Source organism: Chrysochloris asiatica, unplaced genomic scaffold, assembly GCF_000296735.1.
Source record: "Chrysochloris asiatica unplaced genomic scaffold, ChrAsi1.0 scaffold00391, whole genome shotgun sequence".
Classification (NCBI taxonomy): Eukaryota; Metazoa; Chordata; class Mammalia; order Afrosoricida; family Chrysochloridae; genus Chrysochloris; species Chrysochloris asiatica.
The window spans coordinates 278,270-301,414 of NW_006408909.1; the positions used below are offsets into that span (position 1 = coordinate 278,270).

At 43.2% G+C, this 23,145-nt stretch overlaps 1 protein-coding gene across 1 annotated transcript in view; it reads right to left on the reverse strand.

Moving 5' to 3' along the window:
- The window catches only part of PTTG1IP (pituitary tumor-transforming 1 interacting protein), a 34,338-nt gene extending 19,649 nt beyond the window's left edge, over positions 1-14,689 (reverse strand). Inside the window, exons 1-3 of the mRNA XM_006876555.1 lie at positions 14,575-14,689; positions 4,002-4,054; positions 2,579-2,687 (exon numbers count right to left, since the gene is read on the reverse strand). Of these exons, the coding sequence (XP_006876617.1) occupies positions 2,579-2,687; positions 4,002-4,054; positions 14,575-14,689 (277 nt within the window). The remainder of the gene's footprint in view (positions 1-2,578; positions 2,688-4,001; positions 4,055-14,574) is intronic.
- Positions 14,690-23,145: the final 8,456 nt, after the last annotated feature.

The window sequence follows — 23,145 nt, forward strand, 5'->3', positions numbered from 1 at the left end:
GGTTACTGAAAATATCATGGCATGGGTCAGGTGCACCTTAGTCCTCAAGCTGACATCTTTGCTCTTCAACACTTTTAAAAGGTCTTGTGCAGCAGATTTGCCTAATGCAATACATCATTTGATCTCTTGACTGCTGCTTCCGTGAGTGTTGATAGTTGATCCAAGAAGAATGAAGTCCTTGTAAGTAGGAGGGGGCCAATAAAAAAAGGGGGAAAGGTAGGGGAGCAGGGAAGATGGGGAAAGACTCTGGGAGATATGCATGGGCTTAACAAATAGAGGTGGACTGTGATGTTTGCATAGCCTTGGAATAACAAGGCTCTATGGAGTCCTGGTGTGAAGCTGTGAGCTAATGTTCCAGAGTGCAAAGCTGTTTGAAATGCAAGGTCAGTGGTTCAAGCTCACCAGTTGCTCCTTGGACACCCTATACAGGGTCGCTATGGGTCAGAATCGAGCTGACAGCACTTAACAACAACATGATATAGGGATTGAAACACAGACTGACGGAGAGTAAAGAAGAGGAAATAATGTTAAGAATTTGACTGTTCACAGAAAGACAAATATTGCATAACATCATTATCGTAAAAGCTTTAAAAAAGATGCCCATATTAAAAGGGGAAAAAAGAAGAAATTTTTCTGTTGAGACAGTAAGGCAAAGGTTGGGAGACAGTAACATCATAGCTTGGGTCAGGAAGGGGAGGGCTATATACAAGGGAAAAAGGGATGGAAGAACAAGGAATATAGGGGAGCACGTAGGAAGGTTTGCATGGGCTAAATGGGATAGAGGTAAATAGTGATATATACTCAATCTTGGAACAACAGGGCTCTGAGATACAAGAGTGAGGCATAATCTGAATGGGTAAAAGAGAGGAAAATAATGTTAAAGTGATTGTATTATCCGTATTGGTTTATCCTGTCTACTAATAAAAAATAGACACCTGAGGGGGAGAGAAAGGAGTATCAGGAAATATGATTACAGAAAGCTTGTAAGTCCATCTTCAGCTTATAACTGATTGGGATATCTAAAAGAAGTTCTAGAACGTGCCCAGTAAAAAATGCTTCTTGTGGAGCCTTTGTAGTGTATGGGGCCTTAAATGGAATCCTGAACCCCATAGAGAACCTTCTGAGATGGGACATGCAGACCAACCCAGAGCAGCTAGAGAACAGAAGATACTTCTTGAAAGAAAAACCAGCAGGAAAAGAAAAAAACTGTTTGGCTATTATAAGAACAAGCAAGCTGTTCGCTTGGGAGCCATCAAGACAAGCCATCAAGTCCCTTCAGGACCAACTTCCTTCTAAGACTGAAACTTGAAGGCAACACGAGTAGGCTTTGCAAGCTTGCTGGTGACCTCGTAGGTCTACTTTTGAGTGGAAGTGGGGGAAAGGCAGTAATGAAAACATAGGCTGAGCTTGACCATGGTCTATAGACTCCTGTTGACCTTGAGATGAGAGCAAGAAGACAAAGGGCTGGATGGTCTGAAGTTTGGGGAGACTTGGGAATCACGGAGTCCATGCACACTGTCCTAGCCACTGGGAGCTAGAGCTGAGACTGAACTAACTAACTGATATGAAGTCAGGGCAGGTGCACAAGAATGCCCAAAACTGCAGATAGTACTCATCTGACATAGCTTGGATGGCTTGATGATTAGTACTCGACTAGAGGAAGATAAAGAAATTTGATACAGGAAAAAAGTGTAAACTGCTACAATTTAATGAACTTAACGTTAACTTATGGAACTAGTAGCTCAAAATACCAACAAAGAGGGACGGAGTCTTCACATCAAGGATAAAGCCTATCCTCTCAGTACACAAGGTTGATTGGGATGGGCAACTTAGACAGTGGTTACCTAAAATGGGGGGGGGGGGGCAATAAAGGCACAAAATGGCTGGCTTACAAGTTTTCAAGAGGGAGTTTAGTTTCAGAGTGTGCAGGGGAAGGTAGAATCCACACTGAATAGTTTTCATCTTGTCTAGATGGATCTGGTGAAAGGAGATGAGGATAGGATTCTTTTGATTCCATAGTGAGTATTAGTATCATGACTAATTATGACTGTCTCAAGTATAAAGTTAGAAGTTGCATGACAAATAGGGAGGGGTGTAGTTAATCTTTCATTCCAGGAACAGAGGACCCTAGGACTGTCAAGAGGGGAGACCATGAGTGGAACGTGGGATCCTAACCAGAAAAGCAGGGACACCAGAAACGGAGGCAGAAGTGGATGGTATGGAGAGACAGAGCAGCTGAGGACTCTAGACTCAAGGAAAGAGAAAGACTGTGTGCTGGTGGGCAGGGGACGGTCTATAAAATGTGCCCTTTGGTTATTTAAATAATTATATATTCCTGCATGTTTTTGTGTACATAAAAAAAAGGGGGGGGTGTTGGTGAACAGAGGCAAATACTATTAACCGATGGCGTATGGAAGGGATTGTAATCAGTGCAATGAAACAAAATGCAATTGGTTGAGCGCAAAACTGGTGTTCTCCCATGTAAACGATCACTCAATTCACAATAAAACCTTTGGGGGAAAAAAAAATCAATTCAAGTTTCAACACATTAAAAACAAAAAAGAAAACAATGACTTACCCCAGCAAACTCCCCAGCGTGCAGAACTCAACTTACAAAGAGACCCAGGTGGCAAGATTTTGCTAACTGGGTAGTCCAGACATGCCTTGTTGGTGATGCACCAAAGACACTGAAAGAGAGAATCAATGGGTGAAGGTCAATATGAAATGTGAAAACCACTCCTCACCGCCTCATGTCCTGTGAGCATGCCATCAGTCTGGATGTCTGAAAACAACAACGGACTCCCAACCAGACTGTCCTCAGTCCTGTTCCCTCTACCCTGTTCTCAGCACAGCAACCAGTGGCTCTTGTATGCTCCCACTCAGAGGGAAAGTCAAGAACCACGGAAGCCTCCAATTACTCTCCTATGCAGAGTTAGCTTTCTCCCAGGGCTTTTGCACAGCCTGCTCACTTTGCCTAGGTACTCTATCCCTGCATATCTGGAAGCTTCTTCAGCTCCTTTGACAAATGTTACCTCCCTTACTAGGCCCAACCTTACAGCTTACCTCAAATTACAACCTTGCTCACCTCCTTCTCCTGTTGGTTTGTTTTTCTCCTAAAGCACCCATCCACACCCATTACCCTCTTCAGGACTGTGTATAGAGAGTAGGATGCATTGTTTGCATTATCCAAGCACCCAAGACCAAGTCTGGCCTGTGGTAGGAGCTCACAACGTATTCATTCAACAGACAATTATGATAACAACAATCTTGGTTTTTGGTCAGGTATCTTGCATTTCACCTGAGTGGGTGGGTATCATTGCATCTAGTTTAAAGGTGATGTAATTAAGGCTAACCAGTGAGATTTAGACAGCACTCAGAACCCACCTGACATGCAACAACAGTTCACAATGCAGCCCTGAGTATACTTAACACTTCTGGCGTGTCATGGGGACTAGAGTGTGGTTGAGAGCATCGGTAGGCACTGGGGGAGATCGGTAGTCATTGATGCCCAATGGACCCACAGATGAGGGGCAACACCAACTGTGCATGAGGTAGTATCTACAATGCTGCCAGAGGCACAACCTTGCATTGTATTTTAAATATTGACATTAGCAATTTGACTGAATTCGTAAGATAAAAAATCATGACTTTTTGTGCCAGGTTAGGATGAAAGTCTGTAAGAAGAACAATTCAGAGGAGAAAAAGGTTACCCAGGACTGTTTACAGTGCCTACATTAGTGTCTTGTGTTTATAATGGTTCAGGCTATAAAACAGCCTCTTCTCCCACAGGAACTAAATAATGTGTAAAGCCAACCACTCAGGTGATCCCGGTAGTTCTCCGTAAGATAGCTTACTATGCCAAGAAAGGACAAAATAACCTTTAGTGACCTGTCATGAGAAATACCTCAAATCCCAGATCAAAGACCCTTAAAACATACATGTGACTCTGGCTTTAGAAAGTCTGTCTACCTGAGGTTTACATGACAATTCGTGCTACTTACGGAGACATTTTTCAGGCACTCTTCGCAGGTTTTGTTTGAATTTTCTGAGCAAGCTGTGGGGAAAGATGAGTAAGTTAATCACTGGGAGTCATGAGACATAAACACTAGATCCCAAGGGGTAGGGGGCATTCCTGAATCCACTTGACTCTGACCCAAAGCCACAAAATTAGTCCCCTGGGAAACACGCCTCCTTCGGAGCGCAGAGACATACAATGAGCAGATGTTTACTGAATGCTGCTTAGAGCATGGCACCAAGGGCACACAAGCACAAACATGCTCCCGCCCTCATGGGGTCTCCTGGGAAAAGATGACTCAAGTCACAGAAGGCGGTGTTTTAGGAGCTCAGAAAAGGCACAATGCGTATTCGGATCATCACCAACGGACTGGAACCTGCAGCTGGGTAGGAGATACTCTCTGAGACCAGAGGCTCTGTCCAGTACAGAGGCAATGCCAATAACTCTCACAGGAAGCCTGCCAGGGTTGTCAGAACCACACTTAAGCTCCTGTGACTGACAACAAGGCCTCAGTCTCCATGAGATCTCCCCAAACAGCAGAGTGGGAAGTGCCACAGAATCTGCCAATCATGTGGGAGTCCCTGGGACTCTAACTACCACTCAGCACTGCTGCTACAGAAAGGGGTCACAGCTTTGGAACTCAAGCTAACAGGAAGAGAAATTGTTGTTACGTGCATTTGAGTTGGTTCCAACTCACAGTGACCCTACACACAACACAACGAAACACTGCCCTGTCCTGTGCCACTCTCAACAATCGTTGCTACGTTTGTGCCCATCATCGCGGCACTGCTGTCCCTGTGCCAAGCTATCTCACTGGGAGGTGGGAGAGGTGCCTTCCTCTCTCTCACTGATTTTCCACGTTACCTAGTATGATGTCCTTCTCCAGGAATTGGTCCCTCCTAATAATATGTCTGAAGTGTGAGAGACAAAGTCTGCCCATCTTGGCTTCTAAGGAACATTCTAGTTGTCCTTCTTATAACAGAGATATATATATTTTTTTTTTTCTAACAGTCCATGGTACTTTTAATATTCTTCTCAACACTGTAACTCAAACACATCAATTCTTCTGTGGTCTTCCCTATTCACTGTCCAAAACTCACATGCATATGAAGCTACTGAAAATACCATGGCTTGGGGCAGGTGCACCTTAGTCCTCAAACTGACATCTTCACTTTTAAACACTTACAGAGGTCTTGATTCACCTAATGCAATACATCTTTCAGTTTCTTGTCAACTGCTTCCATGATTGTTGATTATGGATCCCAGAAAAATGAAGTCTTATGATAACTTCAACCTTTTTTCCATTTATTGTGATGTTATATATTGGTACAGCGGTGAGGATATTTGTTTTCCTTACATTGAGTTGCCACCCATACTGAAGGCTGTGGTCTTTCATCTTCATCAGCAAGCATTTTAAGTCCTCTTCACTTTCAGCAAGCTAGGTGGTATAATCTGCATATCTCAGGTTATTAATGAGTCTTCCTTCAATCCTAATGCCACATTCTTCATATAATCCAGCTCTTTGGTTGTTTGCTCAGTGTACAGACTAGATTAGTTTGGTGCAAGAATACAACTCTGGCAAACACCTTTCATAACTTTACACCATTCAGTGTTCTCATGTTCTGTTCAAACCACCTCTTGGTCTATGTACAGGTTTCTCATGAACACAATTTAAGTGTTCCGGAATACTCAATTTCTGCAATGGTGTCCACAGCTTGTCATGATCCACACAGTTGAAAGCCTCTGTGTAGTCAATCAAGCACAGGTAAACATTTTTCTGGTATTCTCCGCTTTCAGCCAAGATCCATCTGACATTAGCAATGATATCTCTCGTTCCACGTCTTCTTCTGAATCCAGTATGAACCTCTGGGAGTTCCCTATCAATGTACTGTTGCAGCTGTCTTAAAATTAGCAAAATTTTACTTGCATGCAACATTAATAATATTGTCCGATGATTTCCACATTCCATTGGTTCACCTCTCTTTGGAATGGGCACTATTGTTGATAAGGGCTGTCGAGTCGGTTCTGACCCATAGCGACCCTGTATAAGGTTTCCGAGGAGTGACTGGTGAGCCTTAACTGCTGATCTTGCAGCTCAAATGGCTTTGCAGTCTGGCGCATTAGCCCACAGCGCCACACTAGGAACGGGCATTAATACAGATAATTTCCAATCAGTTGATCAGGTAACTGTCTTCCAAATTTCCAGTGCTGCATCAGTGTGTTGAAAGATTTCAATCTGTACCCCATCTATTCCTGAAGCCTTGTTCTTTGCCAAAGGCTTCAATGCACCTTGCGCTTCTTCCTTCAGTACCATTGGCTTTTGATCATATGCTACCTCTTGAGATGTTTGAACATCAACCATTTTTTTTTGTTACAATGACTCCATATATTTTTTTCCATCTTCCTCTGAATCATTCAATCTTTTGCCCATAGAATCCTTTAATATGGCAAGTCGAGGCTTTAACTTTTTCTTCAGTTCTTTCAGCTTGAGAAATGCTGAACAAGTTCTTCATTTTTGGTTTTCTAACTCCAGGTCACTGCTTACTTCATTAGATTATTTGACTTTGTCTTCTTGGGCTGCCCTTTGAAATATTCTGTTCAGCTCTTTTATTTCATTTCTTCCATTTGCTTTAGCATCTCTACAAGTAGTACAAGTTTCAGAATCTCTTCTGATACCCATTTTGGTCTTTTCCTTTGTTCCTGACTTTTTTAATGACTTTTTGCTTTCTTCCTGTATGATGTTCTTGATGTCATCCCACAACTCTTCTGGTCTTCGTTCTTTTGTGTCTAATGTATCAAATCTGTTCTTCGAACGATCTCTATATTCAGTTGGGATATGTTCAAGGTCATACTTTGGCTCTCATGGACTTGTTTTCATTTTCTTTAGCTTCAGCCTGAACTTGCATATGAGCAATTGATGGTCTGTTCCACAGTCTGCCCCTGGCCATGTTTTGGCTGCTGATACGGAGCTTTTCCACCATCTCTTTCCACAGATGTAGTCGGCAGTCAATTTGATTCCTGTGTCTTTTATCTGGTGTGGTCCATGTGTATAGTTTATGTTGTTGGAAAAAAGGTATTTGCAATGAATAAATCACTGGTTGCAATACTCTACACCATGCGATCTCCAGCATCAGTTCATGCACCAAGGCTGTATTTTCCAACTGCTATTTTGTGCTCCATTCACCAGTAATTATCAAATTTTGGTTTTTGTAGGCTTGACTGCACGTTTGATCAATTTCAGGCTGAAGAAGTTGGTAAAATTTCTCAATTTTATCATCACTGGCTTTGATGGTTGTTGTGTAAATTTGAATAACAATGATATTAACTGTTCTTCCTTGTAGGCCTATGAATATTATCCTATCACAGACAGCATTATACTTCAAGATAGACCTTGAATGTTATTTTTGATGATGACTGTGACACCATTCCTATATAATGTCATTCTCCTGGCATAAGAAACCATATGATTATCAGACTCAAAATGGCCAATACCAGTCTATTTCAGTTCACTAATGCCTAGAAAATGATCTTTATATGTTCCATTTCATTCTGACAACTTTCAGTTTTCCTAGATTGATACTTCATACATTCCATGGTCTGAATATTAATGAATGAATGTTCACAACTGTTTCTCCTCACTTTGAGTTGTGCCCCATCAGCCATTCATGTCATCACAGTCAACTCTACTTCGAGGAAGCAACTCTTGCCAGTCGTAGTTTGAGTGCCTTCCAACTTGATGGGCTTATCTTCTGGCACTATATCTGACAATATTCTGGTGGTAGCTGACAGTGTTCCACCACTATTCATACGGTTTTCAGTGGGTAAACATTCAGAAGCAGATTGTTTCTCCTTCATTCTAGTCTGTCTTAGTCTGAAAGCTCAGCTGAAACCTGTCTACCATGGGCATACCATGCTGGTATTTAAAATATCATTGGCATAACTTCCAACAGCATCATAGCAACACGTAAGCCACCACGGCACAACAAACTGATGGACACATGGTGGCAGAAAAGAAGGGCTGAACAAATAAAAGATCTCCAATATACTGTCATGGAGCTGCTGATGGCTTACTCCCAACTATCCCTTATTCACAAACATAGACCACCTCACACACATACACACGCTGAAAAGAGCTCTGTGCTTAATGCCAATAATCAGCAGGGAAGTGAAGACTCAAAACTGAACAAGATACAACCCCACCCCTACAAGAATGGCTACAATGACAATAATGACAGTACTAAGTGTTGGTGAAGATGGAGCTGCTGGAAGGCACCCAGCTGGTGATGGGTGTAACAGAGTTCAACTGCTTTGGTAAACAACCAGACAGCTGCTCACAAGACATCCACACATCTATCCCGACCCAGCAGTCCCACTTAGCCATGGTTAAGGATTTATCAGAATCTCAGAGGGAGGTGTATTATGGGTTTTTTGGAAGTTCACTTTAAAAACATGAAAATTTCAGAATCACAGATTCAATCCGTCATGAGAAGTTAACGAAAACTAACAACCACTAACTACTTCAATTTCTTGGGAGCTACTGTATGCTGAACAAATAATCTGAGAAACTGGGTTATATGAAGAAAAACATAGCATCAGGATTGGAGGAAGACTCATTAACAACCTGCAATATACAGATGATACCACTTTGCTTGCAGAACATGAAGAGGACTTAAAATACTTACTGATGAAGATTAAAGAGCACAGCCTTCGGTATGGATTGCATCTCAATGTAAAGAAAATACAAATTCTTACCACTGGCCAATAAACAACATTCTTATCAATGGAGAAAGATTGAAGTTGTCAAGGACTTCATTCTTCTTGGATCAACTATCAACATTCGCAGGAGCAACAGTCAAGAGATCAAACGACGTATTGCATTAGGCAAATTTGCTGCACAAGACCTTTTAAAAGTGTTGAAGAGCAAAGATGTCAGCTTGAGGACTGAGGTGCACCTGACCCAAGCCATGGTATTTTCAGTAACCTCATATGCATGCAAAGTTGGACAGTGAATAATGAAGATCGTAGAAGAATTGATGCATTTGAGTTATGGTGTTAGAGGAGAATATTGAAAGTGCCATGGGCTGCCAAAAGAACCAACAGATCTTTGTTGGAAGAAGTGCAGCCAGAGTGTTCCTTGGAAGCCAGGATGGCCAAGCTTAATCTCTCATACTTTGGACACACTGACAGGAGGGACCAGTCACTGGAGAAGTAAATCATGTTTGGTAAGGAGGAGAGTCACAGAAAAAGAGGAAGATCCCAGCGAGATGGACTGGCAATATGGCAGCATCAATGGGCTCAAGCGTGGCAAAAATTGTGAGGTTGGCCCAGGACTGGGCAGTGTTTCATTCTGTTGTGCATAGGGGCACTATGAGTCAGTACCAACTCGATGGTACCTAACAACAACAACTGAAAAAGAGGCAGGGCTGGGGTGTCTTGTGATGAGGAAGAGGACTAAACTGCTGAGCTTTCTTGTCTCCAGTGAAGCAGCCTTGGGGGAAGGGAGACAATGTGGGCAGAGAGTTAAAGTCTCTGGTAAAATGGCAGACTTGGCACGAATATGAACACTTGACTACCTAGCTCTGGCCCTGGAAAGACCTAGACACACCACCACCCAGCAGCAGGGGTACACCTAGTACCCAGGCTGTCTCTGGAGACCGCGCCCTACTAAAAGGAGCCAAGGCTCCTCAGAGAAATAGTTAAAAACAGGACTGGGGCTGGGAAAGGACAAGTTCTGCCTTAAACAGATCATGAGCCAGAAAGTGAGAAAGTGCCGACAACTGGTGGGCAACTGGCAAAACCCAAAAGCCAGCTTGTTTCCTGGTCACATGTAGGACAATTTAAACACCAAAAATGAGTGATGACAGGAATGAACTATCACCCTGAATACAACAGTATGATCATGGGCTGTGGTTTAGAGAGGTCCACCCTCTGAGATGGACTAGGAGGAAGTGTGTCCTTTTCTTGTAAATAATTTTAAAAAGGAATTGAGAATGGGGCATGTTAGGCAGCTTTGCAGATTTCCATAGAGCGTCCTGCCCCGACTCTATTTAAAAAATTCCAAAGATACTGAAAGGTTGAAAGGTCTCGTGCAACTTACTCTCCTGAGTCCTACTTTAGATTCACTTGCCTCAGGTGCTGTGCCACTCCAACCTTTTAGTATCTCCTTGTTACTATTTTTGTTAGAGCATTTGAGGGTAAACTGTGATGTGACCTTTCACCACTGCATTCTTCAGGGTGTGTCTAAGAACAAGGACATTCTCTTCCTCTGCAGTATGATGTTCAAAATCCTGACACTTAACATTGATCTGATGCTTTATGTAAAATACAGTCCATGTACAAACTGACCAGGTATTCCAAAAATGCCCTTTTACTACCACCCTGACCCCAGGATCCCATGTGCATTTAACTGTGATGTCTCTCTACTCTTCTTTGAGCTGGACGAACTCTTCAGCCTTCTGTTTTCACAGTACCAGCCTAAGGAAGGCCCCTCCCTCAGTTTCAGTGCGTCATATTACTTCCTCATGCTGTGATATGATTCAGGTGTACTTTGGCAGGAGCCCCACAGTTGGCTGTGATGCAGTGTCCTCTTCAGTGTGTCCCCACAAAAGCACCAGCTGCCACCTTGTCACACTGTTTCGCTCACAGGTTACTGGGTAATAACTCTGATCACATTCAGGGCGATTTACCAAATTTCCCTCCTGTAAAGGTACTGTTTTTCCTGTCTTAAGTGTCTGTGGAAGGGGCTGTGAGACTGTACTGACCCCACTGCACATAACTCGCCTTCCACCATGTTTACTGTAATGGAGATGTCACTTCACCATTATTCCTGTTTACCAGTGGACCTCTCTAAACCACAGGAGCCAGGAAGGATGCACACTAGGCGCTCCTTGATGGGGATTTTCCTTTGTAATGCCATGTTTGGATAATAGGTCTTCCGTTAACAAAAACAATTTCGTTCTAAGATACACACCACAAACTCCACACTCCGCCGAGGCCTTCATTGAAATTTCCAGCCAGCACAAGTCACAGGAAAGCCAGAGGGTACAGTATCAAGGGCAGTAACTGGGCCCTTGCCACAACAGCTAAGGGTGGAGCAGAGTGCCATGTAAAGGGGGTATCAGTGGTAACACTCCTCACTCAGATCATTGCAAAAGCTAGGGGAGGCCATGCTGGTCTCTCATTGGAAGCCACCATACCATCTCACATAGAGAGATAGGAAAAATGCTCCAACCACTGACCCATGAAGGGTTTGAGTTCTCCAAAAGGTCACTATACCACTATCTCACCACAGTGTATGGAAATCACACGTTCAAGCCAGAGATAACAAAAAGATGCCAGTTCTTAAGTCTACTGCTGAGATGAATGTCCTGACTTCTGAAATCTTATGACCCAAAGTCTTCACTAAGTCCTATTTATCAACAATGAGAAAACGAAGTTTCACCCACTTGGGAAATTATATGATAAGACCAAAAATGTTTCTCCTGTTCAGATATACTAAGCCATGACCCACCCACTTTTGAGTTCTTGCGTAAAGTTTCAGGGGCGTCAGTTAATTCATTAAATATAAAGGAGCATGTGTAAAGAGATACATCTAAATTAAAAAAAGATATCAAGTGCATTTGTGTCACATGTCAAGCCAAGGTCTGCCAGGCCCCATTAGGAAGGAAGGCAAGCCCACTACTAAAGGGGCAGCGTGCCAGCCAATGTGATGACGGATCTATGGAGAGGACCAACACTGCCCATTTCAGGTGAGAAATGAGGGGGAAATTCATCTGGACAAATCCTTGTCATCATGCTATGTCTGTAGAAAACAAGGAGATGAACAGTGTCGACCTAAGAGCTTACACAATTTACTAAGGAAGGGCAAGCAGGATAGGCCCTGAGGAGCTTTGTCAACCTGCAGATCCTCTCCAAATTGGAACCAGACAGCAGGTGACTTAAAGCAGGACCCACAGCTCTGCTGTCCTGCCCTGGTCACACTGCTCTTTGAGGAGCAGCAAAACGAGGTTCTTCCAGGGGCCGCTATGGGATAAGTCTGACCAGACACACAATAAGAGTGGAGCCCATCAAGATGTCTTCAACTGTATTAACTTTGCTGTAAAGATCTTCAATACAACGTGGGCTCTTAATGACTCCCCTCCACCTAAGCACTCAATTACAACATTAAAAAAGTGCTGGTGTGATATAGTCTTCAAATTAATATAGGATCCTTGCAAGGAAACCAATATCATAAAAATATGAATAGTCATTTTTGTACAGTGCATTACAGCCTATGTGGGGGGAAAAGGGAGGGGCCTGTTGTCATAAGCAGCATTCCTCTGAGAATGCCACAGGGCAGTACACACGTTAGTGTCCTTGGGGACAGCACAGAACCATTCCCACCATGTGAAGACTGTTCCTGATGAAAGAAACAGACCCCCCCCCACCCACAGAAAACTGAGGAGTAGCAAGGAGGAAGGACCAAGTGGCTCCTGTGAATGGAAGCAAACTTGTACAGCTTCTAGCTTCATCACTGATAAGACTCCCTGAGGCTGGTGGTGAAATATTAGAATTACAGCTCTCATTTAACTACCACTTGTATTCATTTCATACTGTTTCTGTACCTTCAGGCATCCAGATGCAATGCTAAATCAGAATAGCCACATCGTGTTTTCATGAACCTTGGCTGGCCATTTCAAGGTTGTTTTCTTGCCAATTACCCTCTTAAATAATATCAGCAAACATGCTCTACAGTCATTGATAAAGAACTGCTGCCTGTGATCACAGACTCCTGGCAAACACCCATTCAGATTGGTGAAAAGTACTCCTTCCACCCTTGTCCTTAGAAGTCAAAAGCTACAGCTCCCTGTGCACTGCCATCTGACTCCTTTACTAACAAACTTCAACAGTGCTGCACTGCGAAAGTCCCCAACACATAAGTACACATAGATGTAGATAAGAAGGAACAGATGAAAAAGAAACAGTTCTACTTGGAGCAAATACTCAGTCAGCCAAGAAAAGGTGGTTTGCTAGGCTGGTGTTCAATAGACGTCCACAGAACCCCTGCTAACCTGAGCTCAAAACATAAGTCATCCACCTGAGCCCAGGTCAACCTGAACTTTAAAGTCCAGGCTTTAAAGTTCTATTACTACCTGTGGCTCTATTCCCAACCAGGAGCCCTGATGGCAAAACAGATGAGTGCTCAACTGTCAACCAAAAGGCACAGAAGGAGAAAGACCTGGTGATCTGCTACCTAAAGATTACAGCCAAGAAAACCCCATAATGTAGTTCTACTCTGTCACATGGGATCATAAGGAGTCAGAATCAACTCAGTAGCAATGAATTTGGTTTGTTTGTTTTTAAAAAAGGTCAGCAATGTTTTCATGAAATGCACACCTCACTGGGTATCTGTATAAGAACTGACTCAGTCTCAACAACAGGCATCTCCATGGAAACTCTACAAGTGGTAGCTTAAATGTTTCCCTCCATGATTTTCCCTTGCTGGTCAGTCATCTCAGATCAGCTCCTCAAATGATAGAGCCAGGTTATTACAGAAACTACAGAACTCGGCACAGTGAACAGGTGGGATTAAAAAAAGACAAATGCCCACGGCAGATCTGGAAAGTGCAGACACTGAATCCTTTGCTTCAACGCGACAGAAGTGGTAGCTTTACTTTGATAAAAGCTTCCTTCCTTGCTCTTATGACACACAACAATACCAAGTATTCATGGGGAACTCTTTGGGATCTAAACTTTGAATGGTGAGCAGTGGAGTGGTGTTCCTCATCACAAACCTAGTCCCTCCCAGTACTCCAGCTACCAGAGACTTTGCCTAGGAGGAAGAGGAAGGTTGATGCGTAAGGTCCTAGAGTGGATCCCTTCACCATTCAGCGGCGAAACTTAAGAGTATGTTTTTAAGTCTTACTTCAGGGCTCACTTCAAGGACACAATAGCTCTTTCCTCCAGGGTGGCTGAGATGTTAGATGAGATAGTCTGCCAGGGCTCTATTCGCAAAACAACGTAGACTCCACCCCCCGCGGACACTTTTCACAGCAGGCTGGCCCCTGGTCCCAGCTATCCGAACTGGATTGCCTCAGAGTCACGCGCGAGGTGGGCAACACAATTTCACAATTTAATTTAAACCACACTAAGACTTACTCCCCCCACCCCGCCTCCGTTCACATCACTAAGGACTGCCCCCCCCTCTGCCCCCCGTGCAGTCTCTTCTCCCGACATCCAGTGCTTCCAGCCCCAGTACGTCCTTGCTGTGGCGGGACTAGGTGTGGCTACCGGGGGGTGGGGGGTAGGGGTGGGGGGCAGCCCAACATTAGGACTGTCAAACGTGAGTTTCCTGCTGACCGTGCTCGGGAATCCCGGGGGACCGCCCGAAGCCCGGACTCTTGGTGTCTGCAGGAGGACCATTCCGGGAAGCGCGGTCGGCGGAGCGAGGTCGGTGACAGTGGCGCAGCCATTCGGGGGACGCGACCTGAAGGGGGGGGCCTTCTCCCGCGCCCCGCAATTGACCGTACCCAAGCTCGGCCCCGCCCCAGAACCACCCCGCGCCTCCACTTGGCTCTCACCTGCTCCGAGCGGCTGCTGCACGGCGGCTACCGGGAGAAGCATCAGGAGCAGCGAAAAGCCGCCGAGGGGCAGCACCCATCGCGGCGTCTGACTGCTAGCCCCGCCGGACGCCATGCTCGCTCGAGCCCGGATACTCAACGCGTAACGAAACAGTCTCTGACGCCAACCCAGCGAACTCTAACCGGAAGAGCCGCAGCGCCGGAAGCTGGGCGCGCGGGCGGGGCAGCGCGAGTGGCTCAGTGCGCAGCCGCGGCTTCGTCCTCCTCCACCCCTTCCCCCCCTCCCGCTCCCCTTCCAGTCCACCTCTGGTCTAGCTGCAACGGCTAAGGCCCATCGCGCATGCGCGACGGAGGGGCGGGGTTGTTCTACGGTAAAGGGTGGTTTCCTTAAGTGGTGAGGGAGTCGGGAATGTTTCAACACCTTGGTTACGCTACCATCCCTACGCGGTTGGTTCCATACCCTGCCGTGAACATTCCGTTTGGGACATCTCTGTCTCTGCACCTCCGACCCGACACCCCATCCTAGGAACTCCGTATCCCTAGCACCCTCATTCCTGTCCGCTTCCCGGCATCCCATTCCACTGATGGAGCTGGTGGTCTCGGTCCTGCGTAGGGCGAAATGGGGCTCTATGCGGGAACTAACCCGCATAGAGGCATTGTTGTTGTTAGGTGCCTTGTCTCCTTGGACTCATAGCAATCCCGTGTACTGGAGAATGAAACATTGCCTGGTCGTGTGCCGTTCCCACAATCCTTATGTTTGAGCCCATTGTTGCTGCCATTGTCAGTCCATCTCCTTAGAGGTCTTCCTCCTTTTCCGCTGAACCTCCAAGTATTATGTCATTTTTCATGGACTAGTCCATCCTGAGAACATGTTCAAAGTACGAGAGAGAAGTCTCGCCATCCTGGCTTCTAAGGAACATTCTGATTGTACTTCTTCCAATACAGATTTGTTTGTCCTAGCAACATTCTTCACCAACACCCTAATTCAAAGGCATCAATCAGTTCTTCTCCCCATCTTCCGTACTCATAGTTTAGTTTTCACATGTACATGAGACAATTGAAAATGCCATGGCTTGGGTCATACACACCTTAATCCTCAAAGTGACTTCTTTCCTCTTTAACACTTTAAAGAAGTCTTTTGCCGCAGATTTGCTCAATACAGTAAGTTCTTTGCTTTGTTTTTTGATGTTGTTTTCTTGACTTTCTTCCATGAGCATTGATCGTGGATCAAAGTAAAATGAAATCCTTGACAACTTCAATCTTTTCTCTGTTTATTATGATGTTGCTTATCAGTCCAGTTGTGAGGATTTTTGTTTTCTTTACATTGAATTAATTATACTGATATTGTCTTTGATCTTCATCAATAAATGTTTCAAATTCTCTTCACTTTCAGCAAGCAAAGTTGTGTCATCTGTATATCTTAGATGTTATTGAGCCTTCCTCCAATCCTAATAGCACATTTTTTCTTCATATAGTCCAGCTTCTTGGTTAATTTACTCACCATACATATGAGGGTGAGTCAAAAATTTCTGCACTCTGGCTGTATAATTTATTTTGATCAACTTTTAGGAAAGGCAAATACATCATTTTTTGACAGTCTTCCTGCTTTTCAGTACACTCTGTCTATCTGTCAACAAGCTTTCATAGTCCCTCATTTAAAAATGTTTTTGGCTGAGCTTCGAGCCATGAATACACCACTGTCTTTACTTCTTTATCAGAGATGAAACTTCATCCTCAAAGAGTTATCTTCAGGGGACCAAATAGGTGAAAGTCTGATGGAGCAGGATCAGAACTATTGAGAGGATTCTTTAACACCTCAAAACAAAGTTTTTGCAGTGTGTCAACAGTGTGGGCAGAGGTGTGTGGACGTGCATTGTCATGGAAGATCACAATGCCCTTGGATAGCAGTTCTCTGTGTTTAACCCTAAGTTTAGGCTTCAGCTCTTCAGTGAGCATCTCACTGTAATGAGAACTGTTGATTGGTGAACTGTTTTCCTGATATCCTTCCACTATTAGCCCTTGAGAATCCCAGAAAACTGTAAGTGTTAATTTTCCAGCTGATGGTTCACTTTTGAATTTTTCCTTGGTCAGTAATTGAGGATGTTTCCATTCCACACTCTGCTGTTTGCTCTTAGGCATGTAGTGGTGAATCTATGTCTCATCACCAGTTGCGATTTTTTTAAAAAACAGAGACATTTACCTTCCTTCAAGTATCAATCCAAATTTTGTTTGCAGGTTGTCCAAACGCTTCTGTTTATGCTCTTCTGTGAGTTGTTTTGGTACCCACCTCACACATAACTTTTTGAAACCCAAGTCTGTCATGGATTATAGAGGCATGGCTGATTTGCAAATGATTTGCTGCATAATCCATGGCCAGTCATCTATTCGACATGCATGTCAAGTCATTTCATATGCATTCTCAGTGTTGTTATCAGCCATAGACATGTATGGAGATTTTAATATAACAGGAGTGCAGAAATTTTTTTACTTACTCGGGTATTAAGGTGAAATGATATAACAGTAACACTCACCCTTCTGATTTTAAGCTTTGCACTGGATCCTCTTTTTCTGTTTGATTTTAAGCTATGCACTATCCTCTTGTTCTTGGTCTATGCACAGATTCCTCAAGATCACAAGTGTTCTGAAATTTCCATTCTTCCATAGTTGTTATGGTCCACACAGTCAAATGTCTTTGCGTAGTCAATAAAACACAAATAAACGTGTTTCTGGTATTCTCTGCTTTCAGTCAAGATACATCTGACTTCAGCAATGGTATCCCTTGTTCCACATTCACTTCTGAATTTGACTTGAGTTTCTGGCAACTCTCTGTCCACGTACTGCTGCAAATGTTTTGAATTATCCTCAGCAAAATTTTACTTGCATGTGATATAAATGATATTGTTCAATGGTTTCTGCATTCCATTGGGTCACCTTTCTTTGGAATGGGCACAAATATGGATTTTTTCCAATCAGCTAGTCAGTTAGCTATCTTCTGAATTTCTTGACATAGATGAGTGTGTACTTGCATTGTTGCATCAGTTTGTTGAAACATTTCCATTTGTAGTCCTTCAATAATTGGAGCCTTGTTTTTCAATAATGTCTTCAGTGCAGCTTGGACTTCTTTCTTCAATTGCATCAGTTCATGATCATACACTACCTCCATAGGATTAGCACTGGACTTCAAACCCCAAGGTCAGCAGTTCAAGCCCACCAGTCACTCAATGGGAGAAAAATGAAACTTTCTGCTCCCAGAAGGATTTACAGCCTCAGAAACCCTATACAGGGTCGCTATGAGTCAGAACTGAGTCAATAGCACTTAACAACCACAACAAATATGCAAATTTTGAGAAATGTAAGGCAATGGAAAATATAGCCTGTGGTGCCACAACATTAAAACAGTAAGTAAAAATGGAATTGCTTGCTACACGTGGTTTTGTAACTGGCTGTTTGAGTAACAGGCTTTGCTCACTACTGCTCTGCACTCCCTGGGTTCAGATTTGGACTAGCAACACTTGCCTGAGGCTTGACCAAGTCAGTTGGGAGCTGGTCCCAGGCACCTCTCCCTCTTTTCCCAATCCCTTGACACTTGTGTGTACCTGTTCTGTGAATGCTGCCCATCAGACTCTGGTCACAGAGGCCATTGCTACACTGATCCTTCAGAGATGCCCCAGCTTCCCCTAACACTACCAGGGTGTGTGGCCTCGTGTCCTTCATGGGAAGTCTCATGTATTTAACTCCTGGAGGTCTACTTGAACCAATGGACAACTTCCCTCCACAGACAGTTCCTTGGCTCCTGGAAGGATCTTTAAGATACAGCCCACAATGCCTGGGGAGGGGGTGACGGAGGATGATACATCCTTAGGGTGCTCTCTCTACATTCCTATTTCACTCTCTGTTCCTGGCCTCCCAATAATCTACCTACCCCCATGCCTCTGCCTCAAGTTCTATTATCAGGCGAAGCTAATGCTAAATTTTAAAATGTTCTTGACAAAGTTATATATGACTCATATCCTTGTTCTTATTGTTATCCGCAATATCAAGGTGACCTTAACCTACCTTAAGTCACAGGACCAAAAGATAAAAATTTGTCACTCCAAATAAATAATTAGTCTATTTTTTCTTCCCTTTGACTTTCCTCCCTAAATCATCAGATGCTCATATTGGGATTTTTGAGAAGTTAGTTATGTATATAAAGAACATTTAAAACCTCAAAAGTGCTTTAAAAGTTTATTCTCAAAACTATCAGCTATATGAGGGTAGTAAGATGGGGGACTAGGCAGAGAAGCTGTACGGACCCTCTACAACAAAGATATGGAAAACCAAACGAGACAGCTGCAATTGATTGTCCTGGAACCCTGAGCTTCAGATTAAAGGATAGAGAAATAGACTGAATGCTTACTAGGAGAGAGAGCTGAACAGATGCAGCCAAAAAAAAAAAAAGGAGACAGACTAGTGACCTATGCCAACTGACCTGATGTGGCACAGCCATTATGTGAGTGGCTTCTGAAACAAGGAAACACATAGATATTGCAGAAACTTCTTACTGGTGACTTGTGGAGATAAAGGTGTGATTATTTTCTTGTGGCCCACACTTACCTGGTGACCAGAGGTGAGGCCAGCCCCGACCTGCCTACACCCCCAGGGAAGCTTCTGCTCTCCCTGCAGTTGGGGCTGCATGGAGGTGAGTGCCACAGTGTGAGTTGCTTTTAAGGAGTGGGGAGTTACCCCCATTAAATCTGTTCTTGTAGGCCCTGTTCCAAACCTGCAGAACCGGCCCTGGTCAACCCTGAACTAACCCTCACTAGGAGAAGCAGCTGAAGAGACATGTGTGTATGTGTGTGTGTCGTGGGGAGTGATGGTGGAAGATAAAAAGAAAAGAGACTGGTGATTTGTACCTCTGTCTCAGGCTCTGCTCTCAGGGAAATGACCATTTTGAACTTTTACAGGCAACTTAGAAGGCAAGAGGGCAGTACATACTGCAGAGGCATGCCACTTATTGGTGGAGAGAAAAGTGCAAAAATTTTTTCTTGTACCACATTACCCTGGTGACCACCTGCATACATTCCCAGGAGTCTCCTGATCTCCAGGCAGTCAGAGCCACATCAAAGGGAGTGGGGAATTAGCAGCACCAACCCCTGCACCATGAACCAGATGTGGTCTGCTCTAGATCTACAGTGGTGCTTTTGGCAAGGCATGGACTAGCAGGATCTCTCACCATTGCTGGCCCCCTCTGTGATGGAATGTCCTGATCCCCCAGCTGCTTTGCAGTTTGAATGAACTGCTTCTGGATTGAGTCCCAGAGTAGACAACACCTAGCCCTACAGGAACTCCACCTATAGTTGAGAGTGCTACTTTCTTATACCTTGACCTCCCACAGCATAAGGACCTTGGCTGGCAGGAGACCCCAGATTTTCTTTTCTCTGAGTCTGGCACCTGACCTGTTATTTTTCCTTTCATTGTTTTTGTTTATTCTTCCATTCTCTTCATTGTCTCTCTTGCTTCTAGCTCTACTTTCAGTTTTTTTTAATTTTTCTATTTCTCTTTCCTAAGCATTACTGCTATTTTCTTTCTTTTTCTCTGTGTTTCTTTACTACTTTCTGTTTCTTTCCTTTATACTCATTCCTCTCCCTAATTGTGTTTAGTTCTTTTTCTCTTTTTTATTTTTTAAAAATTTCCTCTCCCTCTTTTCTCTCTTTGTTTTTTTTTGTATTGGTTTTCTTATTGTTACCTGCTTTTGCTTTACTGTTTTCTTTTTCTGCTTTTGTTTGCTTCTTTGTACCTTTTCTCTTGTGTGTGTGTTTTCTCTTCATGCCTCACTTAACAGATAACAGCAACTGTGTCCATAAAGCCCAACCAAAACCATTCCTTCTACAACCCCACCCACTAGGCTAGAGCCAATACCAGTTTCTATACCCTGGGTCAACAGCAACCAATGTTAACCAAATCTATCCTAAATTGAACTGCACCAACAGTAAACAAAGAACGGTGCACATGTTCATCCTCTAATCACACCCACAAGGAGGCAGTTGGTGAGTGCCTAAGAATACAGCAACATATACTCAACAACTTAATACAAATAAAAAATACCATAATGTCTTGAAAGCAACAGACCATTACTAGTCACGTGAAGAAACAAGAGAGAGTGGCTTAAACAAGTGACCAAGAGGCAGAGCTACAAAATTTCTTTGAGGAAAAAAAGACATTGGAACTACCTGAAAAAAAATTCAGGAAAATGATATTTAGGTACCTCCATCCTGGTGCTATGAGTCGGTACTGACTCGATGGCATCCGACAACAACAGCAACATCCTGGTGTGGTGCTGTAGGATAAGTACTGGACTGCAAGGGCAGTTTGAACCACAAGGTTGGCCATTCAAGCTCACCAGCAACTCCTTGAAAACCTTCTTCAGGGTCACTATCAGTCAGAACCGATTCAATGGCACTTAAAAACAACAACAAATATGATTGACTAAAAGGTCAAGGAAAGCAAGAAACAATTCAGGAAAACAGCACAGGAACAGTCAAGCAAAATAGATAAAGGATGGAGACAATACAAAGCCTTCAAATAACAAACCAGAAGATTAATAATAAGATGTTAGACATACATTCCCACCCCCTCTGTACACAGAGTTGACAGGGATGGGAAACTTAGACATTGGCTACCCAAACTGGGGTGGTAGGGGGTGGGCACAAAGATATGAAGTGTCTGGCTTACAAGTTTTCAACAGGGACCTTAGTTTCAGAGGGTATGGGGAAAGGTAGAATCTCCAGTGAATGGTTTCCAGCCTGTCTATATGGGACTGGTGAAAGGAAATGGGAATGGGACTCTTGTGGTTCAGTAGTGAATAATTATTATCAGGACTGATTGTGAATATTGCAAATGTAAAGGTAGACATTTTGTAACAAAAGGAGGGGAGTGGTTGATCTTGCATTCCAGGAGCAGAAGACCTTGGGACCATCAAGGGAGAAGAGCGGAGCATGGAATCCTATCCAAAGAAGCAGTGATGCCAGAGATGGAGGCAGAGACGATGACATGGAGAGATAGAGCAGTTGGGGACTCAAGGAGGTAGAGGGGTTGTGTGCTGGTGGCTGGGAGGCTGGAGTGCAGGGCATACCTTTTGGTTGCTTGAGTACTTCTGTGTACATAAAAAAAAAAAAAAAAAAAAAAAATTCCAGAGGAATTGGAAACATTTTCAGATAAACAGAAAAATTTCAAATGTATAATAACCAGGCTGACTTTACAAAAAATACTAATGGGAGAACTTTGGACTGAGAATCAACAGCAGACAACAACCTGTGATTGACATGTGTGACAACATGACTCAGAATTCATCCAGATACAGCAGAATCCAAAGTAAAACAAACCTACAAGACTGAAAATAAGGAAGCATAGATTTTAAATTATAATGAAGACAAATACAAAAGGAGGAAAAAGTGAATTTACAGAACTTCAAATGCTGAGGAAGTCAAGTAGATTTCACAATAAAGTAGAGTGTCTTAAACTGGGGAATAAATTAATAAATTACAGGGTAACCTCAAAGAAAATGAATATATCTTCACATAAAATCAAGAAAACAGGAAACCATAACGATGTGGTTGTTAAGTGCTGTAGAGTTGGATAGAAAAAATATATCAAGCTAATTTCAATAAAAAATGAACAGGAGTGACAAAATTAATCTCTGATAAAGTAAACTTTAAGGCAAAAACCAGCATGAAAGATAAAGAAAGACATTATATCATGACTAAGGGGTCAATTGAACAAGAGGACATACCATAATAAATATCTATATTCCCAATGGAAAAGCCTCAAAATACATAAGTGAAACCCTAATTATTGTTGTTGTTAAGTGACATCAAGTTGATTCCAACTCATAGCGACCCTGTAAAGGGTTCCCAAGGATCAGTTGATGAGCCTGAACCACCAACCTTGCAGTTTAAACGACTTCGAGCACAGTCTGACACATTAACCCATAGCGCCACACCAGAACCTAATAGAATTGAAGAAAGAAATAGACAACTCTACAATAATTGTGGGATATTTTAATATACCACTTTAAAAAAAGGGCCAAACTACCTTTTTTGTTGAATCAATATAGCAACTCAACAAAGACAAAGAGGAAGTAAATAATACAATCAACCAACTGAACTCATAGATTTGTACAGAGTATTCAACTCAACAGTAGAACAATGCACATTCTTTTCCAGTGCACATAGAAAATTCTCCAGAACAAACCATGTGTTAGATTATGAAGCAAGTCTCAATAAATTAAAAAATTGCAAAATAATACAAAGTATCCACCACTTGTCTGTCAGTTTGTCTACTGTGGTGGCTTGTGAGTTGCTGTGATTCTGAAAGCTATGCCACTGGTATTTTAAATACTAGCAGGATCACCCAAGGTGGTCAGGTTTCAGATGAACTTCCAGATGAAGACAGACTAGGAAGAAGGAGTGACGAACTACTTCCGAATATTTAGTCACTGAAAACCTTATGAATAGCAAAGAAACACTGTCAGATAAAGTGCCAGAAAACAAGCCCCTCAGGTTGGAAGGCACTCAAAATGCGACTGGGGAA